This window comes from Macadamia integrifolia, chromosome 5, assembly GCF_013358625.1.
Source record: "Macadamia integrifolia cultivar HAES 741 chromosome 5, SCU_Mint_v3, whole genome shotgun sequence".
In the NCBI taxonomy this organism is placed as follows: Eukaryota; Viridiplantae; Streptophyta; class Magnoliopsida; order Proteales; family Proteaceae; genus Macadamia; species Macadamia integrifolia.
In genome coordinates, this window is record NC_056561.1 from 15,683,056 (window position 1) to 15,700,245 (window position 17,190).

General features: G+C 39.8%; 2 protein-coding genes across 2 annotated transcripts; one reads left to right on the top strand and one right to left on the bottom strand.

The window, feature by feature from the left end:
- Positions 1-587: 587 nt before the first annotated feature.
- On the top strand, positions 588-1,919 carry LOC122077916 (ATP synthase subunit d, mitochondrial-like). The gene is made up of 4 exons (XM_042643807.1): positions 588-609; positions 669-823; positions 1,093-1,179; positions 1,274-1,919. Exons 1-4 carry the CDS (start codon positions 588-590, stop codon positions 1,373-1,375), a joined length of 366 nt encoding a protein of 121 aa, XP_042499741.1. The 3' UTR covers positions 1,376-1,919.
- Positions 1,920-5,193: 3,274 nt separating this feature from the next.
- Positions 5,194-15,220, bottom strand: LOC122079206 (ABC transporter G family member 42-like). Its single transcript, XM_042645472.1, has 21 exons — positions 14,521-15,220; positions 13,522-13,816; positions 13,260-13,419; positions 13,095-13,171; positions 12,950-13,003; positions 12,374-12,464; positions 10,451-10,752; positions 9,769-10,367; positions 9,515-9,675; positions 9,278-9,387; positions 8,951-9,104; positions 8,586-8,741; positions 8,288-8,463; positions 7,756-8,088; positions 7,378-7,668; positions 7,196-7,279; positions 6,943-7,076; positions 6,600-6,827; positions 6,293-6,464; positions 5,656-5,910; positions 5,194-5,536 (listed from the first exon to the last, which is right to left on the bottom strand). The coding sequence occupies exons 1-21, from the start codon at positions 14,904-14,906 to the stop codon at positions 5,267-5,269; spliced, it is 4,488 nt and encodes a 1,495-aa protein (XP_042501406.1). The 5' UTR covers positions 14,907-15,220; the 3' UTR covers positions 5,194-5,266.
- Positions 15,221-17,190: the final 1,970 nt, after the last annotated feature.

Sequence of the window (17,190 nt, forward strand, 5' to 3'; positions counted from 1 at the left end):
GGGGGGGGGTTTGGTCTCATAATATCCAATTCTAACCAAGAGTTTCTTGCTGTTTCTGGAATCGTGGGAATCCTTGGTGATTTATTCCCATAACTATTTGCATTTTGCAGTTCCAGTAGTACCATTCTCTAGCTATATTACCCTTTGTGATTCGTGTTAGGAGTTGTAGACTTTCACAAGGTTACATCCTTGGCTTGTCACACTATTAGACAAGGATTAATGACTTCCATTCTAAGCCATCAATAATACCAAACCAAGCTCTTTCTTGGAAGGATGTTAGAATTGCCGTGAGTCTCTACTTTGTTCAAGAGGCAATCTGAAAAAGGGGATGCTAGAAAAGAAAACTAAAATTCTGACAAAAGAATTAGACAGCCTTAGAAGACCCATTATGAAAGTTAAATCACCAAGCACTTCTTGTCCAAGATTGATGCTACCCACCAGCTTTACTACACATTAACGCATCGGCCAGTAGCTTAAAGCATGCAACAAAGTATAGCAGGAATAATAATGCTTATTTTTCTTTTAGGTTGGGGTAGGTGGAGTGTAACATTATCACTTGTCAATAGATTATTTGGACATGTGGTGACATGAAAGTTTCATTTGAAGCTTGTACATCATATTTAACCATACAAGTTTTCTTGATGTTGCATTTTTTTAATGATACAAAGGGATAATTACCATATGCTACTGGAGTTGGCCGTGTCTTGTTTCTTTGAAACAACTTACATCTACTCTTGTGTTTTGCTTTTCCTCTTCAGGCATAGAGGTCCCCAAATATGTTGACAATGTGACTCCTCAGTACAAACCCAAGTTTGATGCACTGGTGAGAACTTGCATTTCTCTCTGTCTCCCCTCAATACAAACGTATCTGTGCCATTTTGTTGCTCCTCCCTTCTTCATATTCACCATTAAATGAATTGTAGGATTTTTTCACCTAAGGCAGTATTTTTCTGTAACTGCACTTTTAAAAGCTAGATTTTGTAAAGTGAGATTGGTTGAGATGGGATCAATTGAACCTGGTACTCATTACACTCAACTTCCCTTAAAGAGGGCACCGAATCTTCTGACAACTATTACATTTCTGAGTCTTAGTTGGTGGAGCTGAAACAAGCAGAACAGAAGTCCTTGAAAGAGTCGGAGAGACTGGAAAAGGAGATTGCAGATGTACAAGAGCTGAAGGTAAGGGAAAAGAGCCATTATCCTTTCTTCCACTGCAGAAATTATATTCATTCTTTGATTTCTCATGGGATCTCCCTCCTTCCATCTTCAACAGAAAAAGCTTAGCAGCATGACTGCAAATGAGTATTTTGAGAAGCACCCAGAGCTGAAGAAGAAGTTCGATGATGAGATCCGGAATGACTATTGGGGTTATTGATATAACCCCAGCTGATATTGCCAAGTGAATCTGCCTTTGTTGAGAGACTGCAAACGTCCATTTTCATTTTCAATCTTCCTGCATTTTTTCCTCTGAAAATCCTTTTAATTTTTCTGGGTAAGTGGCCTCAAAGCAGTTTCAAACTGCTATTAGGTCAATAATATCCACTTATCAAGTGTGCGTACATTGCGCAACTTGAAACTCAGAAAGATTGTGAATTTTCATATTTGAACGTGTATCCTGGTGCGAGTTTTCAGCTGCTAAAGTCTGGCTGTTGAGATTTAAGTTTACCAACAAGCCAAATCTCATGTTTCAATACGAGTTTTCAGCAGGAAGGATTGGTGTAGTTTTGCCAGTTGCCCTGATGTTAGATGTTCAGTCTTTTCTTTTTAATCCTCTCTTACAGACTCATTGTGGGATGCAAGCATGGAAGGTGAGTCCATTCTGAGTTTCTGAGTAGCAACCTTGTACTGGCCCCATTTTCATATCCACAGATATAGACACTTGGGACTCAATAAAAGATATCTAGATAAAGTTGCCTCAACAGTTTCATCTAAAAGCTGTTTCTACTCTGCACAATTTTACTTTGCATGTGTTTTGGGACCTGAAATCTTGTAATTGGAAATCCTCATTCTGGGATTGAATTTTCTGAACCGACTGGGCTTGGCATTTAAGGGGTGTAGGGGACGGGGGAGTTTTCCTTTTAATGCCACTAGGCCCACAACAGTGGTAGCACCAAAATTTATCTGAGGGAAGATAGTCGCCACACCGGCTGTGTGGTTAATGCTCTCTCCTATTGATTCTCTCTCTTCTCCTTGATCATATTAGTTGGTCCCCTTGCATACAATTGTGTGGCACCTCTCCTTGTGGCCCCACCTGCTTGGCGTGGGATTGCAATCCATTCCGGCCGTGTGGTGATCCTTGCCCAAAAAGAAAACACTCTTCATTGTTAGTGAAGGGGCATGAAGCGAAGTGACATCAGTATTATTTAAAAATAATAATAATAATAAATAAATAAATCCTGTAATAACGATCACAAACTTAAAATCAATACATATGGTAATTAAACAGTTCTAGCTAATTATTTTATTGAGAGAAAGAACTCTACCAATGATTGAAATCCTATGATGCAACAGGGGTGTTTAGCGCACATCCAATAGATAGAAACGTTCAGGCACGAAATCCAAAGTGGTTATATGCAACCCAAGGCGTTTTTGGACATTGAATGTGCGTCAGACGCCCTGTTGCGCCATAGAAGATCCAAGTCTCCTAGTCTGTTGTTGCTTATGTCTACACACAGGCATATGTGAAAAAATCATGTTGCCCCCCATCTAGTGGCTGAAGATGTTTCTATGTATCCTCCCATTGGTCATGTGTGCTGATGTTCCAGGTTGGCAGTTTTCTCTCTTTTTTTTTTTTAGCGAAGAAAAAACCGTCCTTCCACTGAGGGATGGAGGTTGGTAGGCCGTTAATGATCTGGTACTCTTGCTTTATATGTACTCTATGTTATGAGCAGACAGGCAGTAGACACTAACAAACAAACGAAGGGTGCATTCCTTTTTTATGTCTCTCAACCGCATGTAGAGACCTAGTAGACACTTCCAAGATTTCGAGACCAGTTGAGCGGGCACAAGACCATAGTGTCTCAACACTTGGCAGACGAAGGGGGCAAACAGAAAGTGAAGGCCATCGATGAGGGAGGACTCATATGCTCATATCTCCCCTTCCCGTGGACGATTGGCCCTCTCTAGCGCCTCGGGAACCCGAAGCTCCACAGAATCCGGAATGTGGTACACCCTACGGAACTTTTCTAAGTCAGCCAAGGAGATCCTAGAGGCTACCTCACTTACAGACAAGCAGATGGTGGGAGTGCGAACCCCAAAAGAAAATTTAGCCCTCGCCTTCTGAGAACCAGCAGGCTTCTTCGCCGGAGAACGGCGATTTCCAGTAACTACCCTAACAACCCTAGGAGGCATCCCAAGAATAGACTCAGAAGATCTCTCAAATGACTCTGACGTTTCGAATCCATAAACTAGGGTAACAGAGAAAGAACAAGATAACGAGAATGGCTTACCAGGTCTTAGAGATCAAAGGTCGGAGTGGTAGTATTGAAATATGGCAGGAACCGGAGAATCAGAGGCAAAGCTGCTTCTGAAGCCAAGAAACATAGAATAATCCAATGAAGGAGAAACATAGGATGAAATGGGCAAGATAAATTTATATGTACTCCTCAATCAACGCCTCAATGGAAAGACATGCAATGTTTGATTGACCGAGGCACACTAATACAGAAAACCCCAAGGAAACACAAACCGCCTCGGCAATGTGCCATCCATTAGATGGAATGTTTCCAAAGCCCTAGTGAGGCTAGGATCTAACCGATCTATGCCATGATCATCCACACTAATGAAAGACTACCATGTACACCTCTCTTTCTCCCAGCATTTATAGCCAGACGGCGATAGCAGTCAAATCGCCACCATTAAATGAGAGTGAATAGGAGGAACTGAAACCTAGGGAAGCATGAAAAATCGGACACCCTATACACCTAGACTCGTGAAAGTCAAGGCACGCATGCAGGCCCAAGCAATACTCCCCCGACCTCCTATGCTAGAAGCTCAAGAGAGTGGGGGCATATGATATACTAGTATAATCGTCGACCAATCAACGAAGAGGTCGAAGTGCGTACTTGAGCACAAGAGACATTCCCCCGACCTCCTATGCTAGAAGCTCGAGAGAGTGGGGAGCATATGATATACCATATATTCATTGATTGGTCAATGATCGAGGTGTCCTACTCCCAACCTCATTAATACGAGCACGAGAAGACCCCTTCGACCAACAAGAGGGACTAAGACCTCACGACCTACTCGCACATGGAGTCCCCCCACTGACTAGCTTAAACTATGACTAAAGTAATTAAGGCTAGGCCGTTACCTAACTCCTAGACCCACCACGGTCAAGTTAGCTGTTGTAGAACCTCACTATGCTCAAGTTAGCCGTTATAGGACCTAACCATGGTTAGGTTAGCCATTGTGACAACCAACCCAAGTTGAGTAAATCATTACAAGCCTAGCCAGCCCAGCCATGACAAGGGACGATCCCTCCAATCAGGAGAAGACTCGTGTCAGCATGCCAAAGACCCTCAACCAATGAAAAGGACTCAAGCTGTCTATATGAGGAACACTCAGCCAAGGTTACAGGTAAGGGGCTTTCAATCGACTATGTACTTTGCATAAGAATGTAAATGTTTAGGCCTAACTTGAGCATTGGAGCCTGGACTCGGAGCTCCCTCCGGGCCAACCACTAATCTGTGTTATGCAGGTCAGCGTCACTCGGAATCGTGCAACAACAATGGCGCCGTCCGTGGGAAGCTTATGACAAGCCATCCCAATACCATCAAGTAATGTGAACCATTGGAACTACTTAGCTAGTGGTACTAAAAATGTAATCCTAAAAAAATTTGTTAATGGTTGATTTAAATATCCTAAACTGCATTAGGTACGATCTGATGTTTGGAATTGGAAATTTTCGATTTGGTATTGTTTCCATTTATATTATAGACTGATGAGTTAGTGCATTTGGTTTCTCTTAGACAAAACGAAGATTTCTTCCTTATTATTGATGATTTAATACATTTAGTTTCTAACCTCAATTCATCTCCATTCAATACTTTATGGTATGAACTAATCTTCAAGACTAACATTCTTGTTCTCTGATAGATGAACGCAAATCTGGTGCAATTACCACCGCTCTCTTCTTTTTCTTTCTTTTTTTTTTTTTCCGGTATGGGCTTCATATGTATATACAAGAATTACTTTGATGAAGAACCTCTAAAGGGTTAGGAAGCATATTTTATGCTCTATATATGTTATATTGTCCTGTATATTTCTACCTCTGCTGGAAGTTCAATGCCTTAATGGCATATGCAAACATAAATGCAAAGAAAACTGCAAATCCAACAAGAACTCCTGCAATTGGGCCCATGAAATTTGTATCATAACCATAGTGTCCTTCCACATAGCTCTTAATGCTCTGGCGATTCCCTCCAGACACTCTGATTAGTTGCTCCAGGTCTCCATATTGTGAAACTATAAGCCCATAAACTGTCCATGCCACTGGGCAAATCCAGTAATACCAGATCCACCACTTTGGAATTTTCTGTAAATTTAGCAAACAATTAAATTCATCAAGACAAGAAGAAATTGGAAAAAGGAAAAATATCTTGAATTAGATGCAAATAATTTATTTAGAAATACAAATAAGAAAGAATAACTCACTGTTTTAGGGACAAAGAAGCCTGAAAAGAGATTAAAGAGCCCAAAGAAAGCAGCGGCAAAAATCGCAGCAACTTGGTGGTTCGGTGTGATGGCAACGGTCATCATTCCATAGTAAGTGAAGTAGAGAAATGAGAAGAAGCTGATGAAAAAGAACCAAAAGAACTTCACTACTGTCCATTCAAAGCTGACCATGGCATACACAATAAGTGTGTAATATGTAGTTTGCACAAATACAAATGGGATCTCAGTGACCACCTGCACAATGGATAAGATATTATTTTTAATACCACATTCACTAGATAAATTGATTAAGATATAATTGATTTTATAGGTTTACATATGGTATTCTAGTTCCGCCTACATCACTATGGATATTGTATTACTTTTAGTGGGTTCCTTTACTAAATAAATTTGATATGGCTTGTTTAGTATTGTTTTAATTAGTTAACATGGTTTTAAGTTTTGAACAGGCTTTACTGAGGATAACTAAATATCCCCATCCATTATATAAAGTAGAACATTGAATTACAAGTATATGGGGTCAACTTCTAGTGGTAGTTCATCAAAGTCTTGAGTTAGCTAGACAAAAGAGAAATTTTCACCGATTCCTGTTACTTTCCAATGCTCCTTTTCTTACCTGTGCAATAGCATATGGTAAGGCAGAGTACATCCCAGCAGCTCTTTCACGATAGAACACTGTTCTTTCAATGGATACAACCGGTTGTACAGTGGAGCAATTGTTAATTCCAGCAAATAGGACAGCAGCATACATAGCTCCGATAATGACAGATAGTTCAGTAGAACTCTCCCTGGACCATAAGCAAAAGGAAAATTTTAGATTGTGTGTTCAAGTGTTGATGAGGTGCATGGTGAATATTGAGCTCCTATGACTAATGGAACTAAAGTAAGATTTGAGTCCCTTTTGCAGGAATAATGGAACTGACCTTTTAGAGCCAACCTTCCAGAAGATTGTCCCGATCATAAGGGCACAAGCCAAGGTGAAGATAAATCTGACAAGATTGTAATCTGGACTTCTCCAATACGTCCACCATTGTTTCCATAGGCAAGATTTGAACTGCTCCCATGTTGACTGAGAATACATAGTAGGAAAATAAAGATCTTTTGCTCCAGGGGCTGGGGTGCTCAAATCCTTAACTAATGCCTTGTTTCGCCTGGTAATAATCGTAATATGATACATCACATCAGATCCACAAAATTTACTACTCCTAAAGTTGATAAAATTATAACTTCTGTATTCAGTAAAAGAGCAGAGTGGGTTCTCCTTACTGATGCAAGGATGATGATTTGTAATACTCAGCAAAATCAATTCCAAGCCGAATTTCAGTACCAATAGAGCTAGCTTCCAACATCCATGCTGCAGGGTTGTAATTTTCTTTGATCATTGGGACCCCAGGAATGGCCTGAAAACCAGTAGTAGGGAGGATTAGATCACATTTCTCATTTTATTATGTTACTTCTATAATTGCTTCCCTACTAAATAATAGTTGCTAGTAGAGGGAAAATTGACGATAAGAAATACCTCAAAGTACTCGATAATCTTTTGAGAGTTTCGACCCAATGGACCTGCATAGATTACTTGTCCCCCTCTTTTCATCAATAGCAGCTGATGCATAACATCATACCAATATATTATTCCACCATAATTTGTGTCTGTGGATGTATGTGGAGCTATGAAAGAGGGAGAGAGCAGATAGTTGTTACCTCATCAAAAGCTTCAAAAATATCAATGCTAGGTTGATGAATAGTGCAAACAACTGTTCTGCCGGTGTCAACAGTGTTCCTAACAGTTCTCATGACAATAGCAGCCGCCCTTGCATCAAGTCCTGATGTTGGTTCATCCATAAAGATAATTGAAGGATTAGCAACAAGCTCCACAGCAATTGTCAACCTCTTCCGTTGTTCAGTTGATAGACCCGTAATCCCTGGAAGCCCCACTATAGCATCCTTGAGATTGTCAAGCTCTACTAGTTCCATCACTTCATCCACAAATTTCTGACAAAGATTTCAATCTAAGTGTTTCAGCACCTGTACCTCTACATTAAAATACTTTAAAATCAGAAATAAAAATTGTAATAGTACCATCTTTTCCTCTTTGCTGATCTCTTTTGGAAGACGGAGGAAAGCAGAGTAGATCAAGGATTCCCTAACAGTGACTTGGGGCGAATGGATATCATTCTGTTCACAGTAACCCGATATTCTCGCAAAGGTTTCTTGCTTCTTAGGGAAACCTGAGATTTTAATATCACCTTCAATGTATCCCCCTGTCTTTCTACCTGCAAGAACATCCATCAATGTTGTCTTTCCAGCCCCACTAACTCCCATCAGTGCAGTGAGGACACCAGGCCTAAATGCCCCTGTCACTTCCCTAAGTAACTGGAGTCTCTCTTCTGTCACCCCTCGGTCTTTCATTTCCTGTCAAAATTAGTGATTCAGTTGGCTTATTGCTAATCTACTCATTCTTCTTTAGTTACATGTTAATTGATTCTAAAATGATACTTAACAACTGTCTTTCATGGAGTAAAATATTGATTAGGATGCCTCTTGTAATGATTCAAGTTCCAAACTAGTAGCTAGAGAAAGTGAAAATGAAAAAAAGCATAGGGGATCTAACCGGGGGCATGTCGACATAGTAGTTCACATTGTCAAATGACATGGCTTGAGGCGTGAAAGGAAGAACCATCCCCCTCTTGGGAGCAAGCCCATTTGCTGCTTCAAGGGTTGAATCAACATTTCTACTAAGTCCATTAGCATTGCTTCGACTACTCATTCGTCGGATTGCCATTTCTCCTGAAAGATTCCAAGTCTATGTTAGGAGGTCTACAATCACTTCACTAGATATTCGTATCGAGGATTCTACATTGTGTTAGAGATGTAGACAAAACTATAAGTCTCATTGTTACATTTCTTACTTGTATTGTTTCCGTCTGCCACTGCTAGAGGTTGAGGGGTTGTTTCTCTCTTCGACCTTGATGTTATGATTCTTGGTTCTTCCTTCGATTCTTCTTGGCTGGCGTCCATCTCATGGATCACTTCTTCGGATAGAATTGCTTGTGGTTTTCCAAGAGCTATCATTAGGAAAAGAAGATAGCAGTTAAGAACTAAGAACTTCTGATAATCACTTTAAATAAAAACAGATTAACAAGTGTAATCAATTCATAACTCAGTGAGGGGGTTACTACTTGAGGGTTGAGACTGTCTATAGCAATATATGAAAATATTATTAAAAAATAAAAAAAACTATAATATCCCATCTAGATCAGAATTGAAAACTCACGGTTAAGGTACATAAGTGCAAGGGTGAAGAGGACATTAAAGAGGAATGTGAACCCCAAAAGGGCAGCACACCCAATCCAAAACCAGTCTCTCTTTGGGAAGACAGCATTGTTCTTCATCACAGCAATACCCAACCTTGTAACGTTATCAGATGCCTGTCATAGAAATTAAGGTCTTGTTAAAGAGAGATTCCCTTTTCCAACCATGGATGGAAAACTTCAAGGCCTCAATAATTCAAATAAACAAAGGCATGGCCGCCAAGAGAAACAACCAATCCGATCTTATTGAATGTAAGGGTGGAGAAAAATAAAAAAAATCCCAAACTTACCAATTTGTTCATCCACCTTGGAGCAAACATCTCATTCACAACAACAGCATTATAACTGTATGAGAGAGGAGAAATCCAGTAGCCCCAGATCCACCATTTGGGAATTTGTCCTGTAACGAAAAATCACTACTTATATTAGTTATGTAACAGTATTGAAGAATTGGGTCTTTATTTGCAAAGTAGAGAACCACTGCAAATACAATGCTAGCTAGTAAATGGGAAAAGGGCACTACTAACCTCGAGGGAGGATAAAACCACCAAGCAAGAACAGGATGAGGAGCATGAGTGATCCAGCTGTGCTTGCAATGGTCGTAGTCCTGCACACTCCAGCTATGAGCCTGAAGATAGCTGCCGCCATTTGTTGTACCAAAAATATGAGTAGTAGTTGCTTGAAAAACCTTCAAAAGGAGAGGAGGAGCTCAGAATCGTTCACATTATCCTCTTGCCAGTTAGAAAAGTTAAACTAGGGAAGTACTAGAATTGAGGTTTACCTGGTAGCCTCTGGAGCAAAGCCAATGGTGTAGTAAGTCACGACCATCCAAACAACTGCTTCAACGATGGAGATTGGGATCCTAAGAAGGAAATTTGGGAGGGTGAAGACCCAGGCAGGATAAAAGAGGAGGTCTCTGTGCTTATACAACACGGGAAGCCTTGCGATGGTGACGGTGATCTCTGCAAACCCATTGAACATATTGATTACCACACCAAAAATGAGTGCACCGACATAGACGGAGCCATCATCCTCGGTTGAGGTGTGCATCTGGGTCTTCAAGAACACCGTCGCAGCAATGAACGCAACAATGATAATCTGGACAGTCTTGAAGATGTAGACGAAGGAGTTCCTCTTGATGAGAAGCCATTCCTTATCGAAGGAGGCCCTCAAGAGCTCCATCTTAGGGACGGAATACTTTCTCAACACCAGTGCTGCCTTGTGGCTTCTGCTCTTGTCGAATGGGACTGAGAGCTCGTTCTCCAGGCGCAACCCGGCATGGAACCTCTTGAACCGGTTCACAAATTCGATAACCGATATGAACCGGTACGGTTTGCTCTTGTCAGCCCAGTATTGTTCTTGATCCTTCTTCGAGGTTACCTGAAATGAAACAAAGAAATGGGTAAGCAAATGTGATGATCCAGTGACTCGCGAGCTACCAAGTGAAAGTTGCTCCATATTACCTCTTGTAAGAAATCAGCGGTTCCCTTTCTCTCTGGACATCGGAAGCCACAGCTTTCAAAGAACTCGAGGACGTGCTCTCGTGGGCCCTGGTATACTATCTGGCCCTCGGAGAGGAGAATGATGTCGTCGAAGAGATCGTATGTCTCTGGAGCAGGTTGGAGGAGGGACATGAAGATGGTAGCCTCAGTGAGGTGTACAATCTGCTGCAAGCACTTCACTATCTGATAGGTGGTGGAGCTGTCTAGACCCGTTGATATCTCATCCATGAATAGAGTCTTCGTGGGTCCTACGATCATCTCTCCTGCATCAACGACCATTTTCTCATATTAGACCGGAACTGAGAAATGAGAATCGAATGGAATCATGGGTCTGATTAGCTAAATGGGGCAGGCATTGTGAGGGCCCAATTAGGCCTGACGAAAATCAACCGGCTAACACCCCTAACTCAATTGTTATTTCATCTATTAATCATCATATAATTGGGCTGGGCCTGAGTTCAAACTCAGCCCAAGTTTTGTGGACCAAACCAGCTAGTTATGGATACTTATCCTTAGGGAAGCCCAACCAATTTTCTAGACCAAAGATTTAACCCAGACCCTTTTTAGAAAATGTGAAAAAGTTGGGGATGCTGCAGGTATATCGTAAGCTAGCATCCACTGTGTCTGTCTCTCTCTCCCCTTTTTTGAAATGACCCTCACCCTTCTTTTATGATACATTGATACCTCATCTAGGACCCCCATTGGTGTTGTCCGCTACTTCGTATACCGGTGGCATACCTATCCCTCTCCCTTAAAAATGTAGAGTTCTTGTTTTGGGGAAAAGACCCTGCCAACATAGTGTAGATAGCACAAATGTGCAAGGCCAATGGGAGGGCAAGAAGGAGCATATTCAATGCGTATGGCATGGCATGGCATGGCAATCTATTTACGCTCCCTTGGCTCTAGACGTGAACAACACACAAGAGTTTTTTTTTTTTTAATTGAAAAAAAGAAAAAGAGAACTTAAAAGTCATAAACGCTAACCAATGGGTAAGGGTCATACCAAAAATAATAATAATAATAATAATAATAATAATAATAATAATAATAATAAAATAATAAAAAAAAATGAAAAATAAAAATCAAGGGGTAAGGACCAAGGGGGCAAAAGTCACGAAACAACCATTCCAAAAAGGGATACGGCAAAAGCTTTTCAAACAAGGAAGCTGGCAGTTCGACTAATCTGAGAGCATTTATATTTTATAGCTTGTCTGGTCCTCCCCACTGGTCTAGAGTCCAAACAATGGGACATTTAAGAACCAAACACACTTTAAAACTTCAGATCGAATCAATACATGACTAGAGAAATGCTCAATTTTGTGGAACTCTTCTTAGAATGTGAAAAAGAAGAATAATTATTGGTTACCTCTGATTTTATGTTTTTTGGTACGCTACATGATTCACCTACCAACTTTTATCTATTTTCTTAATATGAAATGGTGAATAGGGGAATTTAGGTGGGGATGCACAAAGGTTTGATTTTTGATTGTTGGTAGTGGGAATTAGATTCTATAATTTATTAAAGTTAGTGGTGACATTAAGTGGTTTTCAAACCGTAATCAATAAAATTGCTTGTAACGAAAGATAGACAGGAAAAGTTTCCAAAAAGCTGAAGTATAAACTAAGCAAAAAAGATGGAAGTAAGAGGAGAGGAAAGAAAATGAGGGGGAAAAGAACCCTTCTTGTGCGCAGCCTTTCCATCAGTGCGGGGTAATGTGGGGGTACATACGGGTATTAATAAGGGTGTGTTTATTGAATTTTTTGAAAGTGGAGGTGTCATTTGACCCATTTGTGTCTGATGCAGAGACCACGCAATTAGGGAGCATTTTTCTGCCAATAATATAAACTAATCAATATTCTACAAAAATAAATAAATAAACTAACCAGTAGTCACACGTTTCTTTTGTCCACCAGATATTCCTCTCTGCATCTGATCTCCTACGACTGTGTCTCCACATATATCAAGCCCCAATATCTGTTTCAAGTCTATCATAAATTAGTTTGACCAAAATAACCATCAACTTAATGTCTTAAAGTTTTGGATTGGACTCTAATTGTTATCTTGACCACATGTCGTATCAAGTATACAAAAATTACCCAAGAGGCAGTGTTGAGATGTTAGGAATTATAGAAATATAATTTTTTTTTTCCTTGGGTATCAAAACTGAAAATGGAAACAGTTTCAAAACCGTCCATTAATTTCTGGTTTTGAAGAAGTTGTTCACCAACCCAATTACCCAATGGTGTGAAAGCCGACAAGCTTTGCTATCTTCATTATCTATATATGTTGAGTTGGACTTTAGCTTTGTGAACAGACACCCCCTTTTGAAATACTATACTGAAAATTCAAAGGGAACCCATTTGATATTTCACTCCATTGACTCGTCAGGGTAGTTGTCAACACCTAACTTTTCCCACAAAGATCAGGAAAAGAAGTGGTTGGAGCACACACACACTTACCCTGAGAGTGTAGTCTGTGATCAAGCTGCTTTCAACCCCTTCCATTGCAGTTGCCTGAGAAAGAAAGAGTCAAAATGATAAAAACAAATCCATGGAAATATAATATGATTAAGAGAAGGAAAGGAGTGGTTATTTATGTGTTTACCTTCATGAAAAAGTCGACTTCGGCCTCCGGGAAAATTCCGGCATCCTTCTCTCTTCTTGCAAGCTCAGCCAGGAGTTCTGTGATTAATCAATCTTAACCCATTTTAGCTTCAGAAGATAAGATTGATGGGTAGTGAATAAAAATAATTTCTGATTTTTTACTTACCATATCTAGACCCAACTCCTTGGCACCTAGCTGAGAAATCTAGTGTTTCTTTTACAGTTAATTCTCCTATGTGAACATCATTCTGGCTAATGTAAGCAGAGGTCTTCTGAGGCACAAATTCATTCAGTCTATGCCCATTGTATGTCACTTGTCCTTTAACCTGTAAAATTAATCGTGTAACTGAGTCAACTCGGATTCATCCCTAGTTTTAACTGAGTTCACAGGCTCCAGTCATGGAGTATTACTAGTTTGGTTACACTACCTCCAAATTTGGATCCAGCTTTCCTGCAAGTGCCAGCAACAGAGTCGTCTTCCCAGAGGAAGGAGGGCCTAGCAAAAGTGCCATCCTTGAAGGTTTTATAATGCCTGAGACACCCTTTAGGATTGTTAGTTTTGTTGTTTTAGCTAGTTTGATCCCTATTAAGCTTAGAACTGATTCTGCAAGGTTCCTAGCAGCATTTGGGAGGGTAGGGAGAGCTCTGTTTCCAATGTAGCAATCTGCCTCAACTGTCAAGTTCTCAAACCTAACTTCTACTGTTGGAAGCTGGATTCCAACTCTGCAACCAAAATCAAAATAAACAAAATCAATATGAGAACTAGAAAGTAGAAACCCAGTTGTTACAAGCTATTTTTCCTTTAATATAGCTTTTTCTTTTTTTATAGCTTGTATCATACTCATTGGCTCTGAAAGAACAAAGATTAAATAGCTCATGATGATTTAGTGTGAAAGGAGATGAAGCTTCCACTACTTCTTAATGGAAACAGACAGATCAGACACATGCACTGATCATTTTAGGTAGATGAGAAAAGCAACTTTCAACAACCCAACCCCACTAGCTCCTCTTTTCTTCGTGGACAATAAACACTCATGAAAATTATTAAGGGAGGAATTCAGATCCTCCCCTGTTTTGTATGTGTCCGGCTGGTTCCTCTCACCAGTGTGGGCCAGTGGGAATGCGCAGAAGATGTAGGATTTCCAGGGGCGGGTCCGGTATCATTTCGCCTCCCCTCTATTTCTGGGTGTAGAGCCATGATATGATGCCTTCCAAAATTTTCTTCCCAGTTATTAAATATAAAAAAATAAAAAAAATCTATAGTTTCTTATTCTCCTTGGATACTATTGTGCTTGTCTAACTACAGCACCTGTGAAGTTGATTAAAAAACAAAAAAAAGAACCATCTAATTAAAGCCCATAAAAATTCGACAAAGAATCAAGAAGACAAAGAAACTTTAATACGTAAAAAGATAAGAAAATTTTTACCTGTCAATTCGGTTCCTAAGCTTGCGCAAGAACTTCTCATTGTCTTCCTCTGCAACCTTAAAGATCCTTTCAATGAAATCTTGGCGGTCATTCATGTCAAGCTTCCTAACATCAACCTCCTTGTGCACCAACTTGCTTCCTTGTTGGTCCTGATGATCATGATTTTCCACAAATGATTTCATGATAGTGGTTCTAAGGCGATCATAGGTGGGCAGCTTCTCCAGAGCAGCCCACCTGAGTGCCTCTTCATCATCATCGACACCTCCACTTGTTCTTGACGACTTTACAAACACATCCTCCACTCCCCAATTTCTCCTGCTTATGCTTCTACTCATGCTATGACTAGCTCGCCTCCCAGAATCCCATACTCTCTCTAGCCCATCCATCTTTTGTAAACCAGAATCCAGAGAATGTTAATGGAGGAACAAACTTCTATCAATCAAGTTTTTCAAGAGAAGAAGAAGAAAGAAGTTCTCTGACAAAAGAAAGTAATTTGGAGATGTAAAGCACCAGAGAGCTAATTGAGGGAAGGAATCCAATTTCCAAGAGAAGCTAGGCTGGGCTTATTTATAGTATATGATGTCCTAGAGAAATGTGAGGTAACAAGTGCAGGGAAACTGGCTGACAAAGTTTTGAGGCTCTGTAGTCTGTACTGATTCAACGTTTTGAATTCTGGGTGAGCATTAGGTGTGTTCTGGAGACTTGGACGACTACATTTGGTATGGACTTGGTTATGGGATATGTATATATAGTAAGTACATAGCTACTGTATATTGACTGTAATTAAGGGGAATATTGGATTAGCGAGTAGGTTAGGTTCCCCACCACGATGCCAGTGTGGGGAGGATTCTGCACACTAGATATACACTATTGGCTGAATGGCTATCCTCAAAATATATCATGGACATAGGGCCCACAAATTCGAAGTAGCAGAAGGAAAATTGCATTCTAGCATCGTATGGGTACATGGAGAAGTTTTACTCATGGAGAAGTTTTTATCATTAGATTATTAGTAGATGATGTTGAGATGTTGGAATGGAGTTATAGGTTTGTGGTGCCTTCATATACTTGAAAAGTTATTTCCATTTAATAGATAATGCTTTAAAGTCATGGGTTAAACTCTCTTACATTGTATTGAAGTCGAAATCCCTTTGTTATTCTTTTAAATAACATGTCCACTTGTAGATCCAAGTGTGTTGAAACCACATGTGAGGGGGGGAGTGTTAGCTATTAAGTAATTTGTCCATGTGTAGATCCAAATGTATTGAAACAACATGTGAGAAAGAGTGTTGAAATGTTACCAGTTATAGAGTTTTTTTTTTTTTTTTTGATTGAGTGAGGGAGGGGTGAATGAAAAAATTTATTTAAAAAAAAAAAAAAAAAATTAGATAACAAGCTAGAGCAATAGACAAAGGGAAAGCCCAAACTCAATTAGCTAAAAAACAAAAGAGGGGATGATAAAAAAATCCCCCGGGGGAGAGGGGGTCGAAACAATCACCAATAAAGTTGTCATCCAAGTATATATAGAGTTTATGTCTCACATTGGGTCCTTGATGTTTTTATATATTTGAAGATCTCCACTTGATGTTTTAAGGGTTTTCAATTAACCCTCCAAGTGATACTTTTATTAATTGTACTGAAGGAGGACATTTTGGACCTTCAAAAGATTCTCTCAATCACCTGGGGGATAAGCTAAAGCTAAATCTACTTTCTTCACTATTTTTCATTTGTAAGACTTGTTCATAGTAGTTAGGTATGTCTTCTCAAATTTTTTTTTTTTTCTTTTAACCATGAAAGATAATTTATTAATTAAGGCAAAGATTTGATCAAATGATACAATCTACCTAATTAATCCAGGTAAGAGAGAGATTTCTTGGTCGTTGTTGGGTTGTTGTAGTTGATAATGTAAAACACAGCTCCTACCCCCTTTAGTTGAACATATCTACATATAAGTGATGTCACAACTATTTTTTAAAATCGAATTTTCATTAATTTAATTCTTGTGGGTGCGATGGAGAGGGGGATCTCCACTTATGATTCCTATTCATGTTTTGCTAATTAATGCTTTTAAAACTTAACCAACTTCAGGACTGCGTAGTCTTTCCATAGTCTTTACTATAACTCACGTTTTGAGACTTTTTGTCTCCACTTAGTTTATAATTAAACTTAATTAGCCCTTCTAAAACTTTGAATTCTTTGCTTCCACTTAGGGGTGTCAATTCCTAAACCGAACCGGTAAAACCGACCGGGCCGGGCCGGACCGAACCAAACCGAAGCCTTATTGGTTCGGTTCAGTTTCGAGTATTGCAATCCCAAAACCAAACCGAACCGTACCGGAAACCGGATGAACCCGAAACCAAACCAAAATCGGCTCAAAACCCGGACCGAAACCGAAACACTCCAAAATTCATTAAAAAAAAAATCAAAATTTGCATAGTTTTGTATACATTTGTATGGAAAGTCGAATCCAAACTAGACCAAAAACCAAAACCAACCCGGTTACAAATCAATTTAAGAAACCGAAGACAAACCGAAACCAAACCGCAACCAGAATTTCCTTATTGGTTCGGTTTCGGTTTCAACTTTCCTACACCGAAACCGACTCAACCCGAATCGAAACCGAGCCGGACCGACCGATTGACACCCCTACTTCCACTTCTATATTCTATC